Raw genomic sequence first — 27,358 nt, forward strand, 5'->3', positions numbered from 1 at the left:
CAAAACTTCCAGGCATAACAGCAGTGAGAAACAATGAAGCAATCAGAAGCCTTGCTGGAAAATACTGTAAGGCATTGATAGAAATGCTTTTAAAGAACTGCTGGCCTTTAGCTGCAAGCCTAAAAAAACCCTTCTTTTGAGCTTCCTGTTACTTAAACTTGGAGCTGTGTTGTTCTCATGTACATGCATTTTGATAATCCCAGGATTAAATTAAGGCCATTTGTGCTCTATAGGTCAATACACATGTTTAGACTTTTAAATTTCTCTCTGGAGGTTTTTAGACGAAGCAAGAACAGCTCTAAGATGCTACCAGAAGTAACATCTTCCCCAGCTAAGTATCCAGAAGACCACAGAGAAGCCCTCTCCCCACTACCTCCCAGTCCCTTTGATAGTCAGCTCTCCCTGCTCCCCAACCACCGGAAATATTTCACACCAAGATGGATGACAGTTTGGGAAAGACCAAAAAGAAAGCTTGCTTCACTGTTTTCATAGGGACACCAGCGTTTCGGGAGGAGAAGAGTCTCTCTGACACAGAGAGAATCCACAGTTTAGCCAGAAAAGAGGGAATTTGTAACAAAGAATGCAGCAAGCCAGGCTTCATTTTCACTAGTGACATTTAGATGGAAACACGACGTTTTCATAATGGGTTCTCAAATTTGAAAGTCAAATGCAGCCATAATTTGACAGAGGCTGGCTGGCTGAGCTTCAGGGCATGCTGAAGCACAATCACACACACTGCTTTCTCCAGTTTTCCCAGAGAGGCAAAGGTTGGCCTCATAGAGAAGACAGGCTAAAGGGTGACCTCTGCTTTGAAAAGGACAGGCAATTTTATCACGGATACTATGCCCTGAGCCTCAGTTCTTTCAGCACATGTTATTGTCATTATCTGTACATAACACAGGACAAGATCTTAAAATCCTAGGATCCTGGGATAAAGTAATTTTTTTTTTCCCTCTCAATAGCTAAGGTCAGGTTCCCCAAGGAGAAAGGGGTGTTTGTAAAATCTTTTGAAAATCTGCATGTTAACTTGCAGCAGTTGCAAACCCACAGGACTCAAACATAAAAATCAGCTACTGAGCAGCAGTATTATGTGAGTCTAATCATTGCATTTTATCTGAATGGAAGACCAGATTATACATCCCAGCTCACAGAAATCCACAAAGTCACCAGCACAAAACTTCATGTTCATTAAAAACCACCCACTGTCAAGTGTAACAAAATAGGAGAAAAGTATACGTTAGGACTGAATTTCTGTCTATGAAGCATCATCTGAAGATGACTTCTTATTACACAGTTTTGACTGCAGGATGCAGATGGCATCAAGAGTGCAGTGAATTGGAACCTGCTTCACTCCTGCTCTCAGAATGAATTAAAACCACTGCCAGACCTGTGTGTGCAGCACAGCAAGCTGCTGCTACACAAGAACGTCAAAGTCAGGCATTATAATCATTTGCTGCCTGAAAGTAACATATCCCAAATACAATTACCAACAAAAGCAAAACACAACTTAGACGTTTTTCTTCCTAGCACATTGCGCATTCACACAAAGAAAGAACAAAAGTTCTGATTTAAATTTGGCTTAATCACTTCAGTGAAAATTTATTTGCAGAACTTAAGAAATCCTTAAATGCTCACTGCAGATGTTGGATTGTAGGACCAGAATTTCAAATCCATAATAATATGTTTCCTTGAAGCTCTATCTCTTAAGTACCACAGCACTGAAGCAGAAATTTACAAACTGAAATTCTGATCCTGTTGAAGTTGGTAAAGGCTTTGCCATTGATTTCCTTAGGGCCAGCATCACTCATGCTCTAACAAATAATAACCAGAAGCACTTTTTTTTTTTTTTTTTTAAACGGTAAAATAATATATTGCATGCATGCTGCATTAAATGTAATTGGCAAACTTTGATATCAGGAGACATTTGTGCTTTGAAACAAATAGAGAAAGTGAGAGGAAATGCTAGTGGCCTTCTAAATTTCCCAAATGAATCAAACTGTAAACCATGCTTTCCTTTAGAACAGTAATTATATTGTTACCCTAAAAAATGTCACTGTCTTTAATAAGCCTGCAGAGATGTCATCAAAGGGTCACTGACAAAATCTTCCAGGATGGGCAAATCTGCTGCTAACCACTGCAAGTTACAGAGACTCTCACCCTAACCACACAAGAGTGGGATGATCTGGAGCAGCATTTACAGGCCAAAGAAAATTGGAATGGATTTGTTTTCTCCAATGATTTACTTAATTACCTTTCAAATTAAGCTAGCTATTCAAGTAATTCTAGAAACAATCTCAAGGTCTGAATGCTTCACGTCAAAACAGATGTGAGCTCTGGGGGAGAACTGTGTCAGCACCAGGCTTAAAGGAGAACTGCAGCGGCAGCCAGGTGTTTATCTCCCAGTTGACACAGCGTTACATCAACTAACTTGAATTTTGCAACCATGCTCCACTGGGGTTTTAGAACAGATCAAGGAGACTTGGTATCACAGATGTTAAAGTGCAGAAATCAAAGGTATTGGCAGAGCACAGACTCTCAATTCTGTCTCTCAGACCTGGGAAAAATGGAAGGAAGATTCAATGTCAACTGGAGACGCCAGTGTGCTTCAGCAGAGCTCAAACTGCCGTACTCTTCTCACAGAAGCCTGTCAACTTGTTCTCAGTACCTGCTCTCAGCTCTGAACGTGCTCCCAAAGCCAACCTTAAACAGCCCAACTTAAGAGGCAGGCTGCAAAGACACAGCTTTGAGTGCTGGAGCATCTGGAGACAGCTGAGGGTGCAGGTTGGAATATATACTACTGGGAATGTGTATCTTGTTACATTGCCAGATGTCAGTTCCTGCAATGCTAAATGAACACTGAAAACAACGGCTTCCTAAAAGTTAAGCAGCAAGAAAAAGTAAAATTAACAAGCTAACATCTCAAGAAATAAATGGCGATAAGCTCTGCCTACGAGGGATATTGGTTGCTGAGGCCTGGCAGAGCTGGGAAACAACACCATCTCAGTTCAAGAATTCTTTACTCACTATCAGTTATGTGTTTCTTCTTGTTTAAAAATGACACTACAGATTCCCCTGGCAATAGCAGAAAATTAATTTATCTAGACTCTCAGAGTGAAAGCCCAGCTTCTTGTACGGACTCAGCTGATCCAAATACTACTTTATTAAAAAAAAAAAAAAAAAAAATTTGAACTCCAACTGTAAATATGCAGACATGCAAGCCTTCCATGGCAAGGAAAGAAAATAAACCTGAAGAGATCATGAGACATTCAGTCTTACAGGTCCCAAGCACCACCTGAAGATGACCTAGTACATGTGAGCTTTGCTCCCCTACCTTGCACCTTCAGAAGCTGTGGCTAAGTCCTACTATGTAAGAGAGGCATGGACAGCCCTAACAAATGTGATTTTCGAGAAAATACAAGGAACTCAGGGCACAACTCCTTTAGTGTAAGTGAGAACATGAAGAAAACACACAAAAAAAAAAAGTGTATAACATTTCAGCCCATGCACCCAGGAGAGATGCTGGGTTATGTGACACCGCACACAGAGCAGAAAACATGTGGAAAGAGGATCCCAGAGACATCAGGTGGGAGGGATCTCTGGAGATCCCTAGTCCTACCTCCTACTTGGAGCAGGACCATCACCAATACCAGAATCATCCACTCCTAGGGACTCTTAACTGGATGATTCCTATTATTTTGTACATGGCTGTTAACAGTTTATTAAGTGCTTGGGAGTGTCTGCGTGGCAAACAGACAGAGAGGAGAACAAAACCTATCATCTCCAGGCCTTGCCTTCTAACTTGAAGAAGAGAGGAAGCAACACACAAGTAAACTGTTCCTTAACACTTAGGAGGAAATCAGTCCCCTCTTTCAGCTCCTAATCATCAGTGAAAAGAGAATTGTGGTCCAAAGAAAATGAAGTCAGCAGTCCACAGGAGAAGGTGAAAGGGCACCTCCCTGGCTGGGGCCCTGCTGATGGCATCCCTCGGGCTGTGCAGGCGTCCTTTCTTCTGCACTCACAAAAGAATCCAAGCAAGTCATTTAACAGTGCCTCAGGGCAGAGCTCCTCACTAGATCAGGATTGCCCTGGTAAAATAATAAATGAGGTAATGCATAAAACTGGCTTGACTTGAGTACGTTTCATTCAGAAACCAGAAATACCAACAGCTTTGCTACCAAATAAATTTCATAGACGGTTTAAAGAAAGTCCTTGCACCTCTCCTTGCAATACAGCAGAGCCAAGCGGCAGGGATTCCACAGCACAAGACACACAGTTTCCAAGGTCAGCTCTGCAAGTTCAAATGAGAGCTGACAACTTCCAGGTCACTAATCCGACAGCGCATACAGTGCAAACAGAACCTACGTACCAGTACGTGAATTCAGGTGGACCAGAGCAACGGCTGCAAGTGAAGGACTAGACAAACACTATTCTGCTTTTTGCTGGAGTTTCCAGAAAAACTTTTATAACCAATTCCCCACTCCCTTCTACTCATCCTCAGGATATGTGGAGCCTGGTGCTGGCTATATTTGTGTTGCTAGCTGAAAGAACAGCAGAACATGCCAAGTGTTTAATAACAAAATTCCAGCCTTGTGACACAACCCAGTAATCCCAAGACTGGAAACTAACCTCATATTTCTACTCAGCATAAAAGCCTTATCCTAACAAGAGCACCGCTATTTTTATTTTGCCTAAACCTTTTCTAAAGGCATGTATCACAAATTTTAAAAATTACTGTAGATCAAGTGAAACAGGAATGTGTTTTCTATGTACATATAGTGTATCACATATGTGACTGGTAGAATTATGATAGCACTGAAGCTGCTAGAACTAGTTATGCTTATCTGTGTGCTCTCACAGAATTGATTGTAGCCGGATAAGCTGTTGTAGTGGCAACTACTGGTCCCCCACCACCTTGGTACCCCCTCTCAGGACACTCCTGCGATGAGGAAACAAATGGAGAATTGTAGGGTCCTAGGAAAACCACGGCTGGGAGTGAGCATGTGTATAACAATTCTAATCCAATATCACAACCACAAAATAGCAAGGCAGGAGGCTTGGCAAGCCAAGACCTCAGGTTCAGGTCAGGGAAAATATGCATTATAGACATGTCTAAGGATTCATCAAGACCTCTGTAAAATAAAGTCTCCCAACCCTCAGTTGGTGTTTCAGCAGCTGTTTGCCTTGACCATTTCCATCACCAGAACCCAAGTAGGGGTTCTAACTACTGCAGGTGTCCTGGCTTCAACACCACTCACGCTTGCAGCACAGGAAGTGCCACCAAACACTTGGAATCCCATTTTAAAACAGCTTTTACTGTCACTAACTGCACTGCAGATGTGAGGATACGCCTGACAAAGCTGTAGCCAAAGCCTATGCTCCATCCCAGCACAGACAGCAGAACTGCTCACGTCTTGACTTACAAGTCACAAAACAGCAGAAAAATTGTGCCACTGCATGCAGTCCTGTACAGCTGCAATATATGACACATAAAACTGCAAATGCAAGTGTTTTAGGGGAAGATGGAGATATTATGTTAAGCTAGCAGAAATAATCAGTGCACAGAGTACATTTATTCCTACATCCAGAAGCACAAAAGGTTTATACTGCTATTAAATAAATACCCAGTTAACTGTGCAGATTATTGGACTGCTACCATGTGTAAGTGTTTAAACACAGGGTTCATGCTATTTTGTGCTGTCCTGCCTTGGCACTACAAGGTTTCTGCAAAGCTCTCTTTCCATGATGATCGGGCTGGAGCACCTTTCCTATGAGGACAGGCTGAGAGAGTTGGGGCTGTTCAGCCTGGAGAAGAGAGGGCTCTGGGGAGACCTTACAGCAGCCTTCCAGTACCTAAAGGGGGCTACAGGAAAGATGGGGAGAAACTCTTTAGCGGGGCCTGTTGTGATAGGGCAAGGGGTAATGGTTTTACAATACAGGGAGGTAGATTTAGATTAGATATTAGGAAAATTTTTTTTACAATGCGAGTTGTAGAACACTGGAACAGGTCACCCAGAGAGGTGGTGGATGCCCCATCCCTGGAAATGTTCAAGGCCAGGCTGGATGAGGCTCTGAGCAACCTGACCTAGTCGGGGATGACCCTGCTCCTTGCAGGGGGGTTGGACTAGATGACCTTTGAAGGTTCCTTCCAACCCAAACCATTCTATGATTCATTCCTAACTATGATGGGCATATTTTGCAAAGACCATGATCTGGCCATATTACTGCAAAGAAAACACAAAAGCATCACGTTTGAAGACACAAATTTAGTTTCAACCTTGACTAGGTCGTCTTTTGTATTACAAGAAACAGTCTTACAGATACACATAAAAGGCCAATACTGAACACCTGCTACACTTACTCTGCGAAACGACACCACGTAGAATGTATCTTCTCTTCTGCGAATAGCTTCCAAAAAGTCTTGATAGCTCCTTGGAGAGGCATAATACACTTGCAGCTCATTCCCTGAGTTCCTGCTGAAATAAAGAAGGAGAGGAAGGTAATTATTTTAGACAAGAAAGTTAACTTCAATGAGACAACAACTTTAAAGACCTGCTTTTCAGAAGAACAGCAGCTCTTCATCCATTGAGGGGAGCACGAGGAACATTAAAAACAGGTGATGATAGTGAAACTACTGGGTATTTTTTGAAAGTTTACAGCGCTCTAAAGGTCTTGCTGCAGGAAACTTTTCCAGATTTGGTTTTATTCCTGCTTTTGAGGCTGGCAAAAACCTGCTTGCTAGCTCAACAAGAAAAGAAAAAAATTCAAGTCAACCTAAAGTGTCCGAAAAATTGTAATGACTTCTGAAAACAGATTTTAGCAAATTTTAGAATGAAATATAATTTCGAAATTAAAAAATAAAAATATTTATTTTTGTTTGTTTGATTGTTACTGTTAAGGATCCAAACCAATCAAATTGAAAGAAGTGCCAAGTTAAGCATAAACAGAGCATTTAATTTACTGTCTAGTGACAACCCCATCTTCTCTCTCACTTTTTTTTTTTTTTTTGTATCTCTTTGGTTAACTGAAAGATTCGCTCTTGATTTTCAATTCAGACAGTGGAGCAAAAATAAATTCTGGCTTATCTTCTTCACAATTCTCATCTTACATATATCAGACATGAGGAAAAGACACTCTGTCTAAACTATTCTAAGCAAAAACTCTGGCAAGTCATACAATCACAGTACTTATCCACTGTTTATCTTGGAAAGGTGAGGAATTCCCAGCATGTACTGCTATCACGTATACTTTCCCAACCCCATTCAAAAATAACATATTTAATCAAATTGGAAAGCTGTACTTACACAAACCATTAGCTGGACCCTCAACCAGTTATTTTAATTCTTTCCCACTTTAATAGCATACTGTCTACTTGCAGTATTTGTGGCAAAAACACTGATTAGGCTATCCCTCCCAAGCTGTCTTCTGCTGACCCAGATTTTAAACTGTGGTAGCTGACTTAGATTATTTTGGTATGTTTTGAAAATACACACAACTGTGCACCCAAAACATGGCACAAATCTATCATCAAGTTATTTTCTTGAGCAGCAGTAACAGTAGACCATCATTATCTCCTCTCTTACCGCTAACAGCCCTGTTGCAATCGAAGGACTGCAGCTGCCAAGCCCCTTGCCCTTTAACAGGATAGGGGGTGTAAGTCCTGCGGGATCACGAGCAGGCAGCTCTACCCTATCTGTCCTCTTTAGCAGAACTATGCAAGTGATGAATCAGATCACATCCTTTGCACAGAGGAAACAAAGATTGGAGCTAATTTGAGCTTGATTACTCATTCATAAAAACACGTAGGCCCACCAAACCACCCCTGAGATTCAGCATTGAAGTTTTACTGTGACAAAAGGCATCACGCCCACGCGTTGCTCAGTAAAACACATCCTGAAAATTGAAACAGGTTCCACAGATCCATTCGCTCGCCCACACTCCAGAAGATACAGCTAGACCTAAAAACAAGCCTTTTATAATTCTAAATCAAGCCATGAGAGAAAGCTGTTCCAAAGCACTTGGAAATCACTGGGCCTTTACAAAGCTCTCTTGGGTCCATGGAAGGAGTCTAACACTCGCCCCAAAATCCAAGCAATACCAGTGGATTACTGGTATTACACCATATTTACGCTTGGGCATTTAAGGGTACTCACTATGGCCTGCTCCATGAAAGGAAGGGAGTAACTTAAGATCTGAAAGCAGGTGCAAAGCTACCAGTTGTTTTAATAATGCCTTACCATATTACAAGAAAGCATCATATTAAATTGTGTATCTAAAACAGTGGTGCTGAGTCTGGCCATTAAAAATTAATCACTTGTATTAAAAGTTAAAAGCTTTGACTGTACACTCCACAAAAATGCACTTCAATAAAAGCTTCGGGGCCATCTACAAACATTTATGTTACATCTCAGGAAACCTACAAGTGGTTTTGGTTTTACACATCTGCAGAGACACTGCTCGTGCATTAACAGGTTTCCAAAGGCAATGCCTCAGGCGTAGCATCAATGACAGAAATGAATGAAAAACACCTTTCTCGTCCTTCCCATCGATGAGGCACAAGTCCTGCAGAGAAGGGCATGGGTTGCTGGCAAGCAATCTGAATGCGAGCCAGCAGAGCATCTGGAAGGCAATTGCAAACTGGGCTGGCACTACAGCCAGGGGCTGGAGTGTAGGATGTACAAGGAGAGACAAGAGACAGTGAGACCTGGGCTTGTTCAGCCTGGAGGAAAGGAGGCTGAGGGGCCGGTCTCACTGCAATGCTCAGCTTCTTAATGTCATGTCAGCTTCTTAATGGAGATGGAGACAGTCTCTTCTGACAGAGCCACACAGTAAACCTAAAGTTAAACCTATTTTGAGTAAGAGGTTGGACTGGAGATCTCCAGAGGTCCTTTGCAACCTAAACTACCCTGTGATTCTACGATTTCATGGAGCATCTAATAGCTGACTGCTCTGGGATGAACTGAAAGCCTTTTCTACCTTAGCAGTTCCAGGACAGTCACAGCATGCTGCTGCCATGATTCACTGGTCCTGTTCATTTAAACATCATTCATCCAAAAAAAAAAACCCCAAACCTCTCTTCCTTCTGAGCACAGCAGATTATTCCACGCAGAGCTGCATGATGTTGCAGGCTGTTTCTAATAATCCAGGGTTGTTGTTTTTTTTTTTTTTTTTTTTGAAGAGTAATGCAAGCATGTATATTAAACTGCCTTATACTATGAGGCTTGTTCGTCCAGTCTTCAGTTAAAACAGGCGTCCTTCATCTGCCTGGAGAACTAAAAAAGCTTTTTCTTTTTTTCTTATTAGTTAAGACATATCAAAATTTGTCAGTCTGGTTTCCACAACATTTGTCTGCAGCTTACTATTTTCTCCCAGGCTGATCCTGCTTTCAAAGCTGCAGCAGCAATATTTCTGGTGTTGTTCTCAATGAAAAGTCTCCTTTATACTCCATACTGCTCTTATACTCCTCTTTGCCACTTCAAAGCAAAGATCCTTTTAAACACTCTCACAGAGAATCCAGGAAAGAGAATTTTCTCTCCAGCTCTTCCTGTACTCAGGGAAGAGGGACAGGATAGTTATGCAGAGGGGAGGGCAGGGGCAAACAGGAAACTCCGTGTTATTGTGTTCTAATCATCATCAACGAAAATCAAGAGATTAAGACAAACTAGACAAAAAAGATGTAATGATACTTTAACTTTGTCAAAATAATTTGGTGCTGGCTACAATGACTCTACGTTTGAAGACAGTGAGAGAAAACTTTCTCTTACTGGACTCAACGGCCCTTTGAAATCTTCTTATAAACTAATGATGTTGCTTCAAATAATCCCAAGACAATTCTCCCTTTTTTTCCCACCCCCTTAAGATACCAGTCTGTTTAGGAAGGGACGCTGCAGACTGAAGTAAAGATTTTCTTAAGACTCATTGGTAGAAAGACCCCAGAAGTGTGGTGCTGTGATACAGGGGTTTCTTTAAGCGTGGTGTGAATCATTAGAAGCAGTTATTTGCTAAGGGACAGAAATTAGGCCCATAAATGTAGCTAGCACCTGGCTTAAGAATTGTGACAACAAGGTGAAAACTGGCATTTTTTACTAGCTGTTGGTGAGAAACAAGGTTATTAAGTAGAAAGTAATAACAAAACAGTTGTTCTGCCTTACCTGAGCCTGGTGTCTGTGTAAGGCATGGCCATTAGCTGGGAATCTCTCTTCTCACTGAGGGAGCTCTGAAAAAGAGGTAAAACAAAAACATGACACAAACTGAAAACAGTAACCATTTTCTTGGTTTGGCACTGCATAAAACACGAATCACAGCTGTAGGAGAGTGAATATATAATGGGGTGCGGAGGTTAACAAGTGTCCCAAACAATAAACGTACATTTTTTCACTGGTGAAATCTGACTAACTGAAATAGCAACCAGCAATCAAGCTGGAGCCAAAGAAAAAAAGTGCTTTAATCCAGCCAAATTTAAAGTCACACATTTACACACAAAGAAGTGAAGCTGGCACCAAACACAACAGTTGCATATATTGTGTCCTCCACGTGCAAAACTTGCTATCACTGATGTCAGATTTGCACAATTCTTCTGAAGTCACATCCACTTTATACCTCTGCCAAAATATACTACCCACAACATGCTCCTGCTGTTTGAAACACTAGAAGCACCCAGACTCACTCTACTTCTATGTTCTACCACCTTCCTTTGGACAACAGTGAGAGGAATCTGAAGTTTAGTAGTCAATAATTTTTCTGTAGAAAAGCATGGTATTTCCCATGTTGTTAGGTTCAATTCCTTTTAAGATTGTTACTAGCTTTGAAAATTCATGACCTTAATTTCATCCTCACTATCAGTATGCCACGTAGATGAAAGGGATTTTAAAAATGGGAAATACGAGCACAAATCTCATAATTCTGTACTCTTACAAAAAACATATCCCTCTAGCAAAAATTAAAAAAAAAGAAACAGAACTATTTCAACAAAACCAATCAGCTGTGCCCCTTAACCATGAGCCAGATTAATGTGCTGAGGTTATATTTCTCTCCATTAACGAACTGTTTATCCTTATCCTTACACAGCCTTACAGAGAAGTCATTTTAGAAAACACTGAACACATTTTGATGAGTGCTAAAAAAATTAAAAGCTTTTAGCCTGAATCCAAGAGCAGGAATAGAAGAACTTTGACAACATAATGACCAACCAAACCCAGCAATTTAAAATGGGAAATGTTGTGTACCCTAATTACAGGCATCATTGCTACTTTTGTCTATAATGACAAGTGCAGATATGTAAGAGAGAATATTTTTTTATGTTGTCTGAAATTATCTTGTCATGCTATTGACTTACCAGTATAAACCTGCCTACCTGCATAACCCGTGCTTTCTGCTGTTGGTTATTTGACAGTCTTCTAGACCGTGTTCGTTCCACTTCATGTCTATGGACCCATCCTCGAAGTTCATGATTCAGCCTAGAAAAACCCGCAGTATTAACAGATGTTTCTAAGAACTGTGGCAATTTTTTTTAATTTAGAAAACAGTTTAACTAGCCACTATAAAGACACTGCAGATTACTATTCTTTCACCTTATGATAACTTATTTTTAACACTAGAGTAAGAAAATGTAATTGCAAGACTAAACATATGAGGGAATTCGTAAGAAAATACCTATAAAATATTGGGATCATGGATGTTTCAACATAAAGCAGATACAGTACTTTCTTTTGCCCAGTGAACAGTAATTCTGAAATTACTGGAAGGACTATTGAAATTTAAAATAAAAAACTGATCAGTTCAAGACAAAATATTGGTTAAGAAGGCTAAACTATGGCAAATAAATGTGAGAGAAAGAACGGACAATCAATCAAGATAAGGTTAGTGATGCACTCATATCTTTTGAAAAAGTAAAGCCAGGTGTTTTCTAACAGCGAATAAAGCACACCTGCAATGTCAGGTTAAGTTTGCATGTACTGGAAGCTGAAAGGCAGGAGACGATCTTTTATGTAGTTCAGATGGAACACGCTTTTAGTTGGACTTGATTTCCGTATTATTAGCATTTCTACATATGAAGTGATTTCTCTTTCAAGTAATGAAAAGCCTCCAGGTAATCAGAAAATTGTTATTCAGTTATTGCCAAATGATCAACATGAAAACTGAGTGAAAATCATTACTAAAAGCATAAAAAGATGACAAAGATCCAAGTCATTCTCCTGTCTCCATGGTAGACGACACCGGACAGTGCAGAGAGGCACTGGTCACATATTGGATGAACACTATGAATGGACAGTAACATTGTTCACAGCTGTCTGTCCAGCAGCACTCACCCAACACAAAATTTATACCTAAACTCCTAATAAAAGTTTAAATGCTCAGAAAAGTTTGTTTGCTCACCTCAGCGACTCTGTCCGGTTGATCAGGGGCTGACAAGGGGGTGGCGGTGGTGAAATATATAACAGTGGTTCTTCTGAGACAATCATCAGTGCTTTGTTATCAGATACAGAACGATCAGACCTGAGGAAAAAAAAAAAAGACAAAGAAATCCCTTGAAATAGTTTTTCATGAACCTTTGACCAAATCCAGAGAATAAGCACCACAATCAGCAAACCCACAAAGCTTACAGCTGCTCCTGTGGGACGTCTGAAAAACCATTTCTATCAAATATCCAATAGTCTCAGTCAATTCCCCAAACGGGTCTGATAGCGCTCAACACAGGGAAAACAGATGAGCATTAGCAGATGTCAGATTTTTTCCTAAACAGACCAGATACTGAAAGAAAATAAAGCCTGTAAAATATTCCTCATCACACGTAGAGATCTCTGCACAGGCAACTTTCTGTTTCATTCCAAAGCCATGCAAAATTTGCTACAGAAATACTAAATTTATTAGCCACTATAACGACGCAGACGTAAAGACCATGAGGTATATGACAATGGAGCAGCTGAAAACTGTATTACAACCGAGTGGAGAGGATTTAGTTTTCCAGCGGTCTTCAGAAGCCAGCTTGGCTTTGATGAAAAGTGAAAAAGAGCATGTATTTCAATACAAAAATCCACAGCACTCTCAGCAACAAAGCAAAGACCTTTCCTTTCTTCTGGTTATCTGTACCCCCTGAGGGGCTAAATACTTATCACCAAATATCTATTACATGTTTCTTTCTTGATAGGTTATCAAGAAAATAGCCTTAGTCCTCTTTGTTTTCACAAAGACTTGTGGCTCCTAAACCTCTACTTCTTTCTGAAAAATCAGGCATAAGAGCTTATGAAAGCCTTATTCACATTCCCCTTCCCTTCCTAGCTCTCTCTCCATCTTTATTTCTGCTTCTCCAGTTTACTGCATCTAGAACTGATGAAACAGAACACACAGCGAAAAGCTCACAGCTTGCCAAAAAACAGGGTGAAAGAGTGAAAGAGGAGGTTGTATAGGCACTAGCATATCCTCCTAAGAGAACCGCTCTACTACTACATCACATAAGTCATGGTCTGAAACGTGCCACATATGACACAAAGCCCTCACCATGGCTACAGCCTTAAAATGCTCTTGATTTATTGCCTTTTTTCTGCACGGCAAAATACATTAGGGCTTTCTGCACATCTGTGCCTGGCTTTGTTCAACCAGCCAAAACACTCTACTGGAAAGGGACAACCTGATAGGATAAATCTTGTCAGGGGAAAACATGAGCTGGATGAGCCAGACTTCAATCTGGAGACAATTATACGTTCACTTACACACTGAATGCTAGAGACCTAGGAAGCTTGAAAGCAACTATAGAACTAAATAATGGGTAAGCATAAGAATGGATTCAAAGATTTCTAAAAAAGTACAGTGCTAAGTTCAGAGTATGTTCTTAATTGTCAACTTCCCCCGTCTTCTCTTGAGCAACTAAGAAAATAAATACTCCAGCTTAAGGAGTAAGAAGAGAGAGCTAGTATGACAAACAACATAACTATGCAAGCTAAAATAAAGATCAGGGAAAAAAGCAGACAGATGAAGAACTGAAGAAGGTCATGAAAATCATCATGACATACACTTGTTTATATGCTCTCTTCCACCACCCTGTCCCTAACACCATACAGCATAGCCATGGGGGCACTTCTGAAGCTCTGCATATTGGGTAATCTTGGAGACAAAACATCACACTCATTTGAAAAGCAACCTGTTAAACTTTGTTAAATAATAAAAAAATAAAAGCAATCAGTTTTCAAAACACTGTGTGTGTAAGCTCAGTTGTTTTAGAAATCAGCAACAACACGGGCCAAAAACGTTAGCAAATGGAAGGGCAGTGATGTCTAAAAGTACTGTTGCCCTCTGCCATTGAAAATATGTTAAAGGTTTTCATCTCACCCATTACTCTTCTCAGGAATGATATCCCCAGGTATTTTCTGAGCTGTGCTGGACTCCTGGCTTGCTGAGAATTCCAGAAGATTTCTGGTCCGGTGGCTAGGACTTGCAGTGGAATCAATTCCATTGGGATCTTTTTCGAATACACTAGAAAACATAATAACCATAGCAAAACATACCACATATATAAAGGGTCTGCAACACACTTCACTGTAAGGTGTTAAATACTCAGGTGGATAAGTTTCTGGCTGCTGCTATGTTACATGACAAGGTTTACGTTGTGTCATTATATTACTGTCATTCAAAGCATTAGTAGACAGAAAAGCAATTCCATTCCCTTCTTCAATTTTAATTGTTCAAAGGATTTTGATGTTTTGGTTTTCATGCTCCCCCATAAGCTAGCTTCACCTGATGAAACTGAGATCAACCTGTTTGCAACCTAGATCTGCAGGCATAAGAAAATTACCTATATTCAATTTAAAGTACCCCTGAACTTTAACTTTTATCAGCCTCAAAGCACAATTGACATAGTTTATATGAACAAAATCTGTAAGGAAAATATATAGCTACCAAATTCCATGCAGCTGCAAGTCTGGAATATTATGCCAGATACCTAACAAACTGTACACAAACTCATGTACGTTCAATTCAGTTTGGATTTAGAAACATTGGTAGCGCTGACAATCCCATCTACATAGCGGCAGCAGGCAATGGTCTGCGGGGAAAGATCTCATTTTGCTATTTTTTATATGGCATCACTTTGCAACAGGCAATGAACAGAAATGGTAATAACAGAGAAAGGCAAGAACTAGCAAGGAGGGCAGATTAAATACTCCACAACTAAGCAGAAGGCATACAGACATAGTTGCCTAGAAATCCCCTCTCTTTTGCCAGCACATTTGCGCTCCTGTTAGCAGTAACCCAGGTCTCCCCGTGAGCAATCGTGTCACATTCTGCAGAACTGCCAGAGCCAGGGCAATCCCAGACCCAGGCTGACGTCGTTTGGACTGCCTCCTCTCCTTCAGGTTTCCAGGCAGCAGCACAGAATCAGGGCAGCAGAAATGCCACAGGCTCTGTTCTCAATAGTGGCAGTGGGAAGAAAAGTACTTACAGACAGTTTCCTTACTGTATATGTACGCTAGCACCCAAATGTCTCATTGCTTCTACTGCACAGCATGGAAAGCTGCATGGTTTATTCACAGCCTCATAGATCAGGCAACATCAGGCTATCCAGTTTTACAGAAACAATCTCTGCTATCCACTATATTTTATGAGATCATGTTTCTTTTCTTCCAATGAAAGCATCAGCACAGCTGGTAGCATCTCAAGCCCAGAACCAGAGCTCAAAAGTAAGGCTGATGCTTACACGCACACCACACGTTCCTGCTGGAAACCGCTCATCTGTGAAACGTCCCTACTCTACCTAATTTGCAGCCATGACAGCTAAAAGTATCTGGAAGCTTATTTATGAAATCAAGAATATCCATCAGAAGATCTGAAAGTTGTAACTCTCCTGCAAATCATTTCTCCACAGCCTGAAGTTTATCAGTCATCCAGTATGTTGATGACCTACTGGGTCTGGCACTTTATCCTATCCTATTTCTTTCCTTTCCTGTTAAAAATGACAAGTTGAACCAAAGAAACTTTCCATGTAATTACTTAGTTAAAGCTGACAAAAACATAATCAGTAGAATTGTAACAAATCTGCAGTTTTTCCCACAATGGGTCCTCCTTTCTATCTGCCTTGTTCTGCAAAGGCAATTCTTATTATTTCAGGTTCCAGCTTGGCGAGGTGACTAGTTTGAGGTGAAATGCCACATGCAACATATTGCTACTCCAGTTTGCCCTGAAGTCCGAACAAAAGTAGAGAAATCCAAACCAAGTCCATCAAGGATAAAGATAAGAACTGCTCTGCAATCACAGCTGATCTTCAGTTTTTGTTATTTAGTTGTTTTAGCTGTACAGCCACTCAAAACCACACACATTTTATCATGTCAGCTGTAACCGAGAAGAAATATTTATTTTTACTTTTCTCATGCTTAAAACACCTTAATCTTTTAATCAAAATTAAAATCTCACTTTTGGCAGTAGCTAAGTATGGGATGTTTCAACCTGAAAGAAGATACCTTACAGGCATAAACCATGGCTCCCACTTCTGAGAACATGGGCACCAACTCGACAACAAAATATATGATTCATGGTATTTATTCCAATACCCTTTCCTTTACCAGGATTGTTATTTTCTGCAAAATGGTTCTTTTGAAGCAGATCTAGCAGCAAGTTCTGCCTTAAGCTACATGGGCTACATTTGCCTCCTCTTTCCCACTCATTTTTTAGGATGTTGAAGATGATCAAAAGCTTCCTTCTCAAAGTTTCAAATACGCCTTAACAAGAGAAAAACAAACAAACAAACAAAAAAAAACAACAAAAACCATCCCCTTCCTTGCTCCTTTGGTTTGTGGCAATGACCGAAAACCAAAAGAACTTTCATTTTGGATAAGGAAAACACTGCAACTTGAAATACTGCCCTGCTTCCACCTTCTAGTTACCTGGGGAGTTTTGTTAGTTTTTTCTCCATCTGAACAACAGATGATGTTGTTCTGTTGTAGCATTTCTTCCCCTTCCTTTCTCTCACAAGAGATCACTTGTGGAGTTTGTCTGTAAACAGGGCTCCATCTTCAGGTAACCGTCTATATCCTTTGACTTCTCACTCTCAAAGACCTTTCCTTGCCAAGCAGGTACATGAGGGTATGACACAGGGTATCAGAAATATTCCTCCTTTGACATCTCAAAGGGGGACATGTGGGAAAAGCATGACTTAGGACCAAGGAATCCCTTTAGCACCTCGGAGGAAGGACAGACCTCTCCTGCAGAGCTACATCTAGAAACATTTGCCCACCCAAGACATACTGAGCTTTAAAAGTGCTAGACAGAACAGCAGCAATACGAGCTGGAATAGGAAGGGTCCACAGAGCAGATCCCAACACCATGACACTGAAGATGAAGTTCATATTGAACATGTGAAAACATCAAGTAGAAGAGGCTAGAAACAGTGAAAGAGAAAGGTAGAAGACCCCAATTCAGATGGAAAAAAAAGCTTCTGAAATACAGAATTTTCAGTTAAGATATAAATAGTTGCTTAAAAAAAATGTTTTAATATGACAGATAGCAAAAGCATGGACTATTTTTTTTCATTGTGTTGGGCTACAAGGTGAGAATTTGGAAAAGAGCGAGCACTTTGGCACACCTGCCCTGAGCAAGTCCTACTATTTGCAGGAATTGAGTTACTGCCCCACATGAAAAGTCAAGAAAGACTGAAGCTGAGAAATCTCTTTACTGGACAAGACAACCATTTGGAAGATAGAAGCTGGAACCATTTCTGCTCGGCCATGCTTACATACCTGTATTTGGACATCCCAGATACCGTGAGCATTAAAGGATTTTCACACAGCCACAAACACCCTGTCCAAGCTGGCTGAGCTATTGGCTTGTTTAAGATGCAAAATCAGATCCAAGAGAAAAAAGAAAGAACCACTAAATACTTCATGCAGATGTTTGTTCAGAAGTGCAGATAAATTCAACTACAAGCGGGAAAGAAAAGCAACACTCCTGTCATGGTTTCTCCAGGCATTCAACGGCACCTGATGTTTTAGTTGTATTTTTACTTCTTTGGTTTGAATGTCACTTTGATAAATGGGAAAGCAGGTCTTGCCAGGAGCTCAAAACTAAATTTCATTTGTACTTCTGGCTGAATAAACCCTGTGCACTTCAAGTTTTGAATACTGACATTTAAATTATACAGTAATTTGTAGACAAAAGCCAATAGCGATATCATAACAAAGAGTTTTCTGGGGACAGAACCATCTCTGAATATGAGCTGGGATATTTCCAACAGGCTAAAGTTGACATTGAAATGAGACACCAACTGAGGACCTTGTCCTCTTCCTAACTGACTCCAGACAAGGCTGCCACAGTGCCAAACGCTCTCTGGAAAGTATTTCTTGTTTCTTATGCCTGATGAGGGCACCATCTGCCGACAGCAAGGCACCACCTTCTCCTGCCAGGCTGCTCCAGAGCAAGCCCCTGCGAGCGCTGGGCTGGTGAGAGGAGCGTGGCCTCTCTCCTCTGCTGGAAAGGACAAGGAAAGCCACCCAAACTGGAAAGAACTTTCTTTTTCTTGTGTTTTGCTTTCTTTAAAAAGCAATTTATTTTCAATAAAGCTGTTAGAAAAGAAAGGAAGAAAGCAACACGCAGAGCATTTTTTTTTGCTTAGAAAACTCTATAGAATTATTTGGAAATGGGCTGGCCTTTATTGGGAAAGCCTGATGCAAGCAGTCTCAACTGTTATGTTAATTCAGGGTAGAAACTTTCTGCATTTCACTCCCAGTCCAGCAGATGAACACACATAGAAAAGGGTAAGTTATCAGCGAGTGCATCTGGCATTCTGTGCAGGCTCTGCAACTGCACCAGCAGCGGTAGGACAAGGCAAGCAAGCACCACCAGGCCAAGGCACAACTCTGCCACAATGAACACGTGGCTGTGATCAGTAAAGGAAGGAGGAAGAAATCACTTCCTGCTCCTGCAGTCATAGTTTGTAAGAAAATAACGATTATTCAATTTTATTCAAGCACCAACCCATCAAGAGAGGTTCTGAGAGGTCTGGAACCTCAATCCAAGTCCAAATTACTCAACTTGTCCTTTTACTCTCAATTTCTCTCCCTCTCTTCAAGGGGGCAATACAACACAAGACCAAAGGTGTGCTACAGAAGCAGGTTTCTAGCTTTGGGCCGTCTCCAACATAAATGTACACTCAACTCAGCACTGAAATGTATTCTTTCAGTGCCACAAACATTAAAGTAAGTTTCTCGTATTAGAAGTGTTAAGAGCCACAAATGTCTCCCAGAGCTTCTCCTGTTCTTGCCAAAACACTCAGAGGGTTCTGTATTTCCTTGGCAGCTAGAAGGAGCCGGCTAACTTGGCACTGTTGCATGCCTCTTGCACTCATCTAATAGTTTTCTCTTTACACTTCACTAGTTCCTCCCTACTAGTGTGCAAGAAATTAATAGCCCCTTGACTGTCATCATTTGTATGTATGCTAGCATAACTTCAGGTATACATCCCATTTAAGTCTATTAACCTCACAAAGATATATGGAAGGCTATTGAGGCTTGCAAATAGCAGAGAAACAATCCTTTCTATCCTTCACCCAGTGCAAAAAACACACAGGACTGGATGAACTGAGAGCAAGAATGTCACCCTGTTGTACAGCCCACGATGTGTGGTTCTCTGTTCTCAGAACACCTTTTAGACATGATTCAGCAGTCGGCACAAGTTTAGACAATGTTATCCAACTGGCAGCTGAGGGAAGTCACGGGCCACGGGTACAATGTTCAGAGATCACAGTTCAGCACCACTCCCAGATCAAGCACCAGCTCAGCTAGAAAGTGGCAAAGGACAAGCAAGGAGCCTGTCTGGGGAGTTCCTCCTCCATTACGCTACAAGCCACTAGGGATTTGAACTAATCTGCCTGACTTTGTACTGGAATGGAGTGAGGAAGGGGCACACGCACAATCAGGAAGAACGGTTAAGGCATGAGAGGAGAAAAAAAAATACAACCACATACAGTGTTTCAGTTGCTAGTCATTGTCCTTCATTTTAGGCAGGTGTCAAGACACATGGCTTTAGTCTGCTTAGCACATATGACTCAAGAGGACATTTGGGGTGTTTTCAAATATGCCATGATGCTGCTCAGTCTCACAAGACAGCACAGTGGTGAGATCCAGACCATACTGGCCAAGATTGACTGCTGTGAGTGGGATCTGCACTGACAAACCCGAGCACACAACATACAGCTCAAACATCTCTGCAAAAACAGAACACTTGCTGCATGTGATGTTATGGTAAGGAGATTAGCTCCTTTGCCTGCACAGCTACTGCTCCCTTTAAGGGAACTACAAAATTATTTTTCTAACCTTCCAAAATCCCACTGCTGAAGTATCCCTAGGCTCCTGCTTGCTGTGATTCTTGGGTGATTTCCTCATTTTTAGTAAAAGATGATTAATCTTATCACTTTTCGGCTTCTTTTCCTAATATTGGTGCCACCAATCGAAGAAACAGAACACATCTTTAAGTTTTTGAAGAATAAAAAAATCACTGCTTCTCCATTTGTTGCAGTCTATGACAATAGCAGAAAAATCACGCTTCTCAGCTACCAAGGCTGGTGACTTTATTTGCAGATTGCTCAGTGATTCTGATTTTTAAATACATTATTCAGTTTCCAGGATAGTCCTGGAAAGTAGAGGAAAATCCATCAGGACACTAGGGAGGAGCTGCAATGAAGTTGCTACAAAAGGCCAGCAATTCTAGTGCAGCTTATCTAGGTCAACAGGACACAAGAGATTTTGAAGCAGCAGCTTTACTTAGCTCCGTCAATCAGCACCTCAGTCATCCTCCACCACAACACAGCTTAAGTCAAGTCTGTTTTCCAGTTTGAAAGGGGTTCCAGCCAAACAGAGATGGCCAACTTGTCAGAAAACCCAAAATTAATAAATAAAAGAAAAAAGAATCACACCACATTCTCAAACCCCTTGTTCCAATCTCTTCACAGATCTGCCTTTTCTCTCTCCAGCTTCATATTTTTCTTTGTTTTCTGTCCACTAAATAACTGAAATGGTAGTTAGCATACATTCTGGCTGGCTTAGAGCATTTATGAAGTTGTAAGATTGTTCTTAGATGATGATCACCATGTAAGCTTGAGTAGACTGATTAGGGGGAAAAAACCAAACCAACTAATTGAACATTTTTCATAGGCAAGAAAGTAATGCTATGGCCACTAGCAAGCTCACATGCTTTGCTGCTACTGCCTCAAGAAGCACAGACGCAGAAAATTCACCTTTTGCATCTTCTGTGATTCTTCTCCCTTCCCTACTTTTTATACTTTAGTTGGGTTTGCTTCCTGCAAATATTTCACTACCACATGTAGGACTTGCATTAAAAAAAAAAACAAAACAAAACAAACCCAAACACACAAGACAATTTATATTCAAATTGGAATGGGGAAGAGAAACAAAGAGTCCCAAAATACATGTATTGTTTAGACCTGAACACGTGCTTGGTTTCCATTTGTTTCAGCATCGTTTGTGCTGCTTTAATACATTTTCAGATTGTTTACTACCCAGGCGCAGTCTAACAGAAATATGGAAATTAAACAAAGAAAAAAAAAAAGGCACCTAGGAATCGTAGCAGTCTGAAAATTTTCAGATTTTGTGTTATAGATGATAAGAAAAATGCACAGCTGATTAGATGATGCTTAATGCCAGAAGTCAGCGATCTTTCATGAGTGCCATGCCAGCCAAGAATACAGCCATGCTGACCAACACTGGCTCTCAGAGAAGGCAAGTGCTAAGGCAGGAGATGTTGTCTCCCACAGATATCTGCCTCCAGATGTCGTGGTTCCAGCTCCCAAACCTGCTGCATGCCAAGTTTTGTATGCTCATTGCCTTTTGTGCAAACTCGGTGGGTTGCCAATTCCTGTCTTACACCTCATGGTATGTAAGACTGAGGCAAGGGGGTGAGCTCTTCAAGGAATTAAATCAAAATGTACCCTTTTCCCTTCATACACCTCACCAATCATTCTTAAATAATAATAAAAGGAATTTTTAATAGATGTTAAATCCAAATAATTCACAAAGATTAGAGAACAGTTCATTTACACTCAGATGGGAAATTCCTGGACGTCTTTCTTCTAGTACAAAGCAAACAGATGAAATAGAAACTTGCACTAATAGAATTCCTGCTAAATCACTTATGCTTTGAATAATTCAAAGTTTCAGTTTTCTGTACAAATATCAACAAACCCAAAAGAGTTCAGTAACACAGTACAATATAATGCAGTTACCATTAACTCTTTAGAAGCTACTTTCACAACCAGAAAGTATTCAATTTATATTACATTCAATTTACATTTCATTCAACTAACACTTTTTATGAGAGATAACACGGTGCCATTTCCAAGACTGAAGGACGTTCTGAAAAGCTTGTTGGCAATTCAACAGACTGGACCAGACTCTCCCTCCAATATTTTCAAACAGATTTCTTTGGTCAATCCACCAGCTCCCCTACCAGACTTTCAGCCCTACTCCCATATTCCCATGTTCAATGTTACAGATTACCCATACACATAGTAGTATATTTGTCAGCACGAAAAAGTGTGTCAGCAGAATAATTTTATCTGCTAAATTTGTCTGTCAAGGGCTGCCACATCCTGGACTGCTTCTCATAATCTTAAAACAGCAGAACAGCACAACCTCAAGAGTCCTCCATGAAATATCACAGACATCTCGCCACTTACGTACACAGTCAGCAAGGCTTAAGACCAATAATCAAAATTACGTCTGAAGCAGTGCTAGCACAACACACATCCACTAACGCAGAAGAAAACACAGAACTAACTACGCAATCTACCCTCCAGATGTTTTTTGTGGGCTGCCAAGTGCCCAAACACTGCACTGCACCTCTACCGACCTGCTGCAGGACACAGAGGGTCTGCAGGACTGCCTGTCCTTCAGCTTCACATTCCTGTCCCCAGACAACCCAACTGCTTCCCTGCCTTCTCTGACTTGACGGAAACAGGCAGCTAAAGAGAAAATCTATGTATCAGTTCTTTCATTTCACCTCTAGCCTTCAAAGAATCCTATCACTTCTGATAAAGAAACTGAGAAGGATCTTACAGTAAGGCCAGCTAAGGGAATTTCAAAGTCTGCTCCAGAATTTAGGGGGTTGAATTCCCACATTTGTGCTCTTTTGGGATATCATACTCTTTGCAATGCTTCTTTGGTTTTAAATAATACAATATTCACTGCTAATATGTTTGACTCAAAACATCCTGTGCCTGAATGCTGTCATACCTCCACAGAGGAGTGCAAGTGAAATTATTTCCCACATAGGAGAAATGGCAACACCGCCACAAGGTTGCAAATTAGATTTTTTTTTCAGTTGATCACTGCATAGAAATTAGGTATTCCACAGATAGCTAACTCAGAGGAAAAATTACTTTTCCTGAACTATAAGCTAGCATGGATATTCTAACAAAAAAAAATTCCTTATTTCTGTAAGAAGTTGAAAGGACTGAAAAACATCACTGAAAAAACATTGGAAGCTTCTGTTGTTAAGGACTAAGCAGAACAGCAACCCTGACTATCAGGTTTGTGGAGCTAGCTACCTTTCAGTGATACTTCTGTAAAAAGAAGGCTCAACACCTTATCGATTCCTTGGAGAAGCTGACACAGGAACTTCAGAGCACTGCGGTGAAAGACTTCCCACTCATCTCCTGCACGTTTCCAAGCCTCTCAAAACTAACAAGAGGTTCATGCATTACAACTCCTCATTGTAATGTGAAAACAACCAAAATTTCTTCCAGTTTCAAACAGATTACTGGTCCTATTAGTTCTCACCAAGTAAATATAGCGTCTCTCAAGTGAGTGGCAATGTCTGCAAATGCAGACTGGATGTAAAAAACAATTGCTTATTATCTATAAGCTGATTTTTCTGCCTGATAGTCAAAAACACCAATACGAAACATAAATGCACTAAGAAATGGTCTACTGTAAAATCATCCATATCAAAGTAAAATCAACAGCTGTATTTCACTGCCTGAGGTAAGCAGAAGTAATATCAGCTTTAGAAAATGTTTCAATACTATTAAAAACACAAAACAGCAACATCATAAAAGTTTATCATAGTCAGAAAGAAACCCTTCCTCCAGATCTATCCCATTCCATTCCTTAGTTTGACTGGGATTTTGAGGACAAAGGAAGACACTGCTGTATGGGAATCTACTGAAATACCCTCCCCTTTTGAAAAAAAGGGAATAGCTTCATATAAAAGGTCCTTATGTTCCAAATCAGGTTAAATAGACAGTTACACGCAAATTCACCCCTTTTTAGTCTACTCTCTTACACAGATTTCTTTATAAAGTGTCTGGGAAGTAACACAGCATTTCCTTCCAGCTCTCTGGTTCCTATGCCCCACTGACACAGCGGAAACAGGAGAGTTTTTTGATTACTGCTTCAAGTATCTAAGGAGAGGGAACAACCTCTTCAGCTGATCTAGAAGACAAGTAATACAGGGTTTACACTGCAATGAGGAAGATTGTGGCTAGACACTTCTAACGGTCAGGACTGCAAAGCACTGGAAGAAACAGTGGGATTTCCTGCACTGGGTACTAGAAGCAGCTTAAACTCATAGCTATAGAGATTAGCACAGGTATAAACAAGCAGATGAGCTCTGAAAGTCTGTGACTTCTTTTTCTAAAAGGATCCTAAACACAGCTCTTTAATCTCTTCAGGTATAAACAGAGCAGACAAACTGCTGTACGTTGCATTAATTAACAAAATGCCAAGCCAAGAGAAATTAAAAGTACAAGATATAGCTCTTGTTGCCAGAAGGATTCCAAAAGAGGAACCATTATACAGATGAATCTGCCCCTGTGCAGGAGGAGAGTAAAGGACAGAAGTCAGGTTTCAAGCTCAAGGCTTTAAAACACAACACTGCCTGTATTAAAGGTTCAAGCAAAAAAATCACAGGACAGCAAACTTGCTATGCAAAGAGGAACTCCTAGGCAGCTTACCTCAATGGACCATAATTCAACATTATGAAAGCCAGTATCACCATCACACACAGGGTCCTTCTCTTTGGAGATGATACTTTGAGCTTCTGGTTCTAGACAGGAAAAAACAGGGAAGATATGCAATAAAACAGGGGCACAGATGTACAAAGGTATGTCAGAAGCTAAATACACCAAATTATGCTTGCTTTTTAGATTTATGTTTGCCTAATTATGTATGAATACACACCGGGACTACTTAAAAATAAAACTCTTCTGTTTGTGCATTGTACTCAGCTTCTACCCAGTCTGTCTTCTCAGTGAAATCTTCAGAAGTACCATGAAATACAGAATTAAAAGTCAACTAGATAACGTGACAGCTGTCCTGACACAGTTGGTCAAAGTCCTGCTCGGACTGGAGGGCTGGGCTAGAAACCCCCAAAGTTCTTCCAGTCAACATTTCCATGCTTCTGTCCAAGTGCCTTCCACTCCAGCAACTGTCTTTATATGAAGTCAGATCTTCATCACAATCTCTTACCTCTAATACTACTTCATCCAGCTGCCTCTTCAGTGTGCTGTTTTCTTTCTTGAGTTTCTCGTTCTCCAGTAAGGCTGCCTCCAGCCTTGCCTCCAGTCCCAACATGTATTCTTTCCTCTTCTTCCGTGACTGAAAGGCTGACTCTCGGTTTTTGATCATGCGCTGCTGTCTTCTCAAGACATTGATCTAGACAGACAATTCAGAGGCTTTGTCAATGATACGGAAGTTAAAAATGCCTCTATTTCATGTATAATTTCTGCTCCTCTACTTTGTCAAAAGTCTGCATAGCTAGCTTCCTGCATACTGCTTCAAATGAGCCAAAATGTTCAGCACAGAGGCAACTAGGAATCACAGTACACCTCCAAGAGTTACAGCTCACAGACAGTGAAAAATCAGGTCCTACACTGTCTCTATTTTCTCCTGCATTCTCAACTTTCTCCTATATGTAGAGAACACAAAGTGTGTACTTCAGCAGCAGTTCGATTTGAACAATCGAATCGCAAAGACAGAAAATACGTATCTACAAGTCCGCAAGAACACCTTTCACCTTCACTTTACCATACACCGTTTTATAGGCTACAATCAGTCATTTGCTTTCTTAACTGCAAACTCCTACTTTTTTGAGTCTGTCCTGTATGGAAGCCATTTCTACACTGATTACACCTGTTTCTGTACCTTTTCCAGCTCCGCTACATAAGTTTTTGAGATTCTGAATACTGTTGCTGACCTCAGATTGCACATTCTATATGTATCAAGCACTTACATGGCAGTTTAAACAGTCTCTGGGTGCATTTATATTAACATTTTAATTCAGACCAGGAGTGTGGCTTTGATGCACATTCCTGGTTGTCTCACTTAATATGTGTTGGTTCACATCACACAACAGTCTCAGGTAGAGCACACACACTAGATTCATTCTGAATGAAGCTAAACCAGCAAATACACTCCAGGAGGGCACATAATCCACTCCAACCACTAGCAGGCATTCAGTCTGAAAGACCAGACTGGGAAGGTTCAAAGTCCCTCCCCACCCTCCAACTGTCTTGATGACTCTGAGTTTTTTCCCCAAGCAAGAACATTTTATCATCTTTCACCACTCACTCATTTTGTGGTTTGCATTGAGTGGGACGACCTAGACTGAAAGCATCTTGCTGCTGACAAGGATAACGATGATCGATACTGCAGAGCTACACAGAACTACTTGAAATTCTAAGTTTAAACACTACCCTGTTGATTTCCTTTCCCTCACAGATTAGCAACAGCAACTCTAGTTTTATTAAAAACAGAAGACTTCCATCACATTATTAAGCTACAACAGGATGTGCCTTAATGATGTTTACACTGAAAGAGAACCAAATGCTGTCTCTTATGCAGGCCTGAATATCCTCCAGTAGCTACCAACACTTGCACTGGAGTAACCTGTATCTATTAGAGTATGAAAGCTAAAGAAAAAAGATGAGAACTATTCTAGAAGTATCAGTCTAGGAAAAAATAAACAAGTCACAGAATAGTAACATTAATGAACTTGGATAGTGTGCTCCAGTTAAGGTGTGGTTGCTTAAAGAGCCTTCACCATAGCTTTCCGACTCTCCTGGTATATACCCACACATAGACAATATGTTGCTCTAGGGCTTTGGTGTCTGCAAGAAAAATTGGCTACAGGCTGTCTGAAGAAGTCATTCCTCTTCATGATACTGCAATCTGGTGACAAAGACTAAGAAAACATGTTACAGTGCATTAACATTTTGGGTTGTCTCCATGTTGATCTAATTGCTCTCTGTCAAGACCACTTATTATACGTCTAGTCTGCTGCTACCAACAAAAGTCTGCGAAAGTGAAGCTGTTTGTACTTACTCCAGTTTCTCTCTTTAGCAGAGAGAGTGGAGAAGGAAAAGATT

General features: G+C 40.6%; 1 protein-coding gene across 2 annotated transcripts in view; it reads right to left on the reverse strand.

The window, feature by feature from the left end:
* The window catches only part of ATF6 (activating transcription factor 6), a 79,740-nt gene that overhangs the window by 42,221 nt on the left and 10,161 nt on the right, over positions 1-27,358 (reverse strand). The window contains exons 8-14 of one of the 2 annotated variants that reach the window (XM_086753759.1): positions 25,461-25,646; positions 24,947-25,038; positions 14,323-14,466; positions 12,373-12,492; positions 11,351-11,453; positions 10,149-10,213; positions 6,359-6,470 (exon numbers count right to left, since the gene is read on the reverse strand). In XM_086753759.1, coding sequence (XP_086609885.1) covers positions 6,359-6,470; positions 10,149-10,213; positions 11,351-11,453; positions 12,373-12,492; positions 14,323-14,466; positions 24,947-25,038; positions 25,461-25,646 — 822 coding nt within the window. Of the gene's footprint in view, positions 1-6,358; positions 6,474-10,148; positions 10,214-11,350; positions 11,454-12,372; positions 12,493-14,322; positions 14,467-24,946; positions 25,039-25,460; positions 25,647-27,358 lie in introns of both variants that reach the window. The other variant, XM_086753758.1, reaches the window with a different exon arrangement.

Source organism: Chlamydotis macqueenii, chromosome 8, assembly GCF_036417535.1.
Source record: "Chlamydotis macqueenii isolate bChlMac1 chromosome 8, bChlMac1.mat, whole genome shotgun sequence".
NCBI classification, from domain to species: domain Eukaryota; kingdom Metazoa; phylum Chordata; class Aves; order Otidiformes; family Otididae; genus Chlamydotis; species Chlamydotis macqueenii.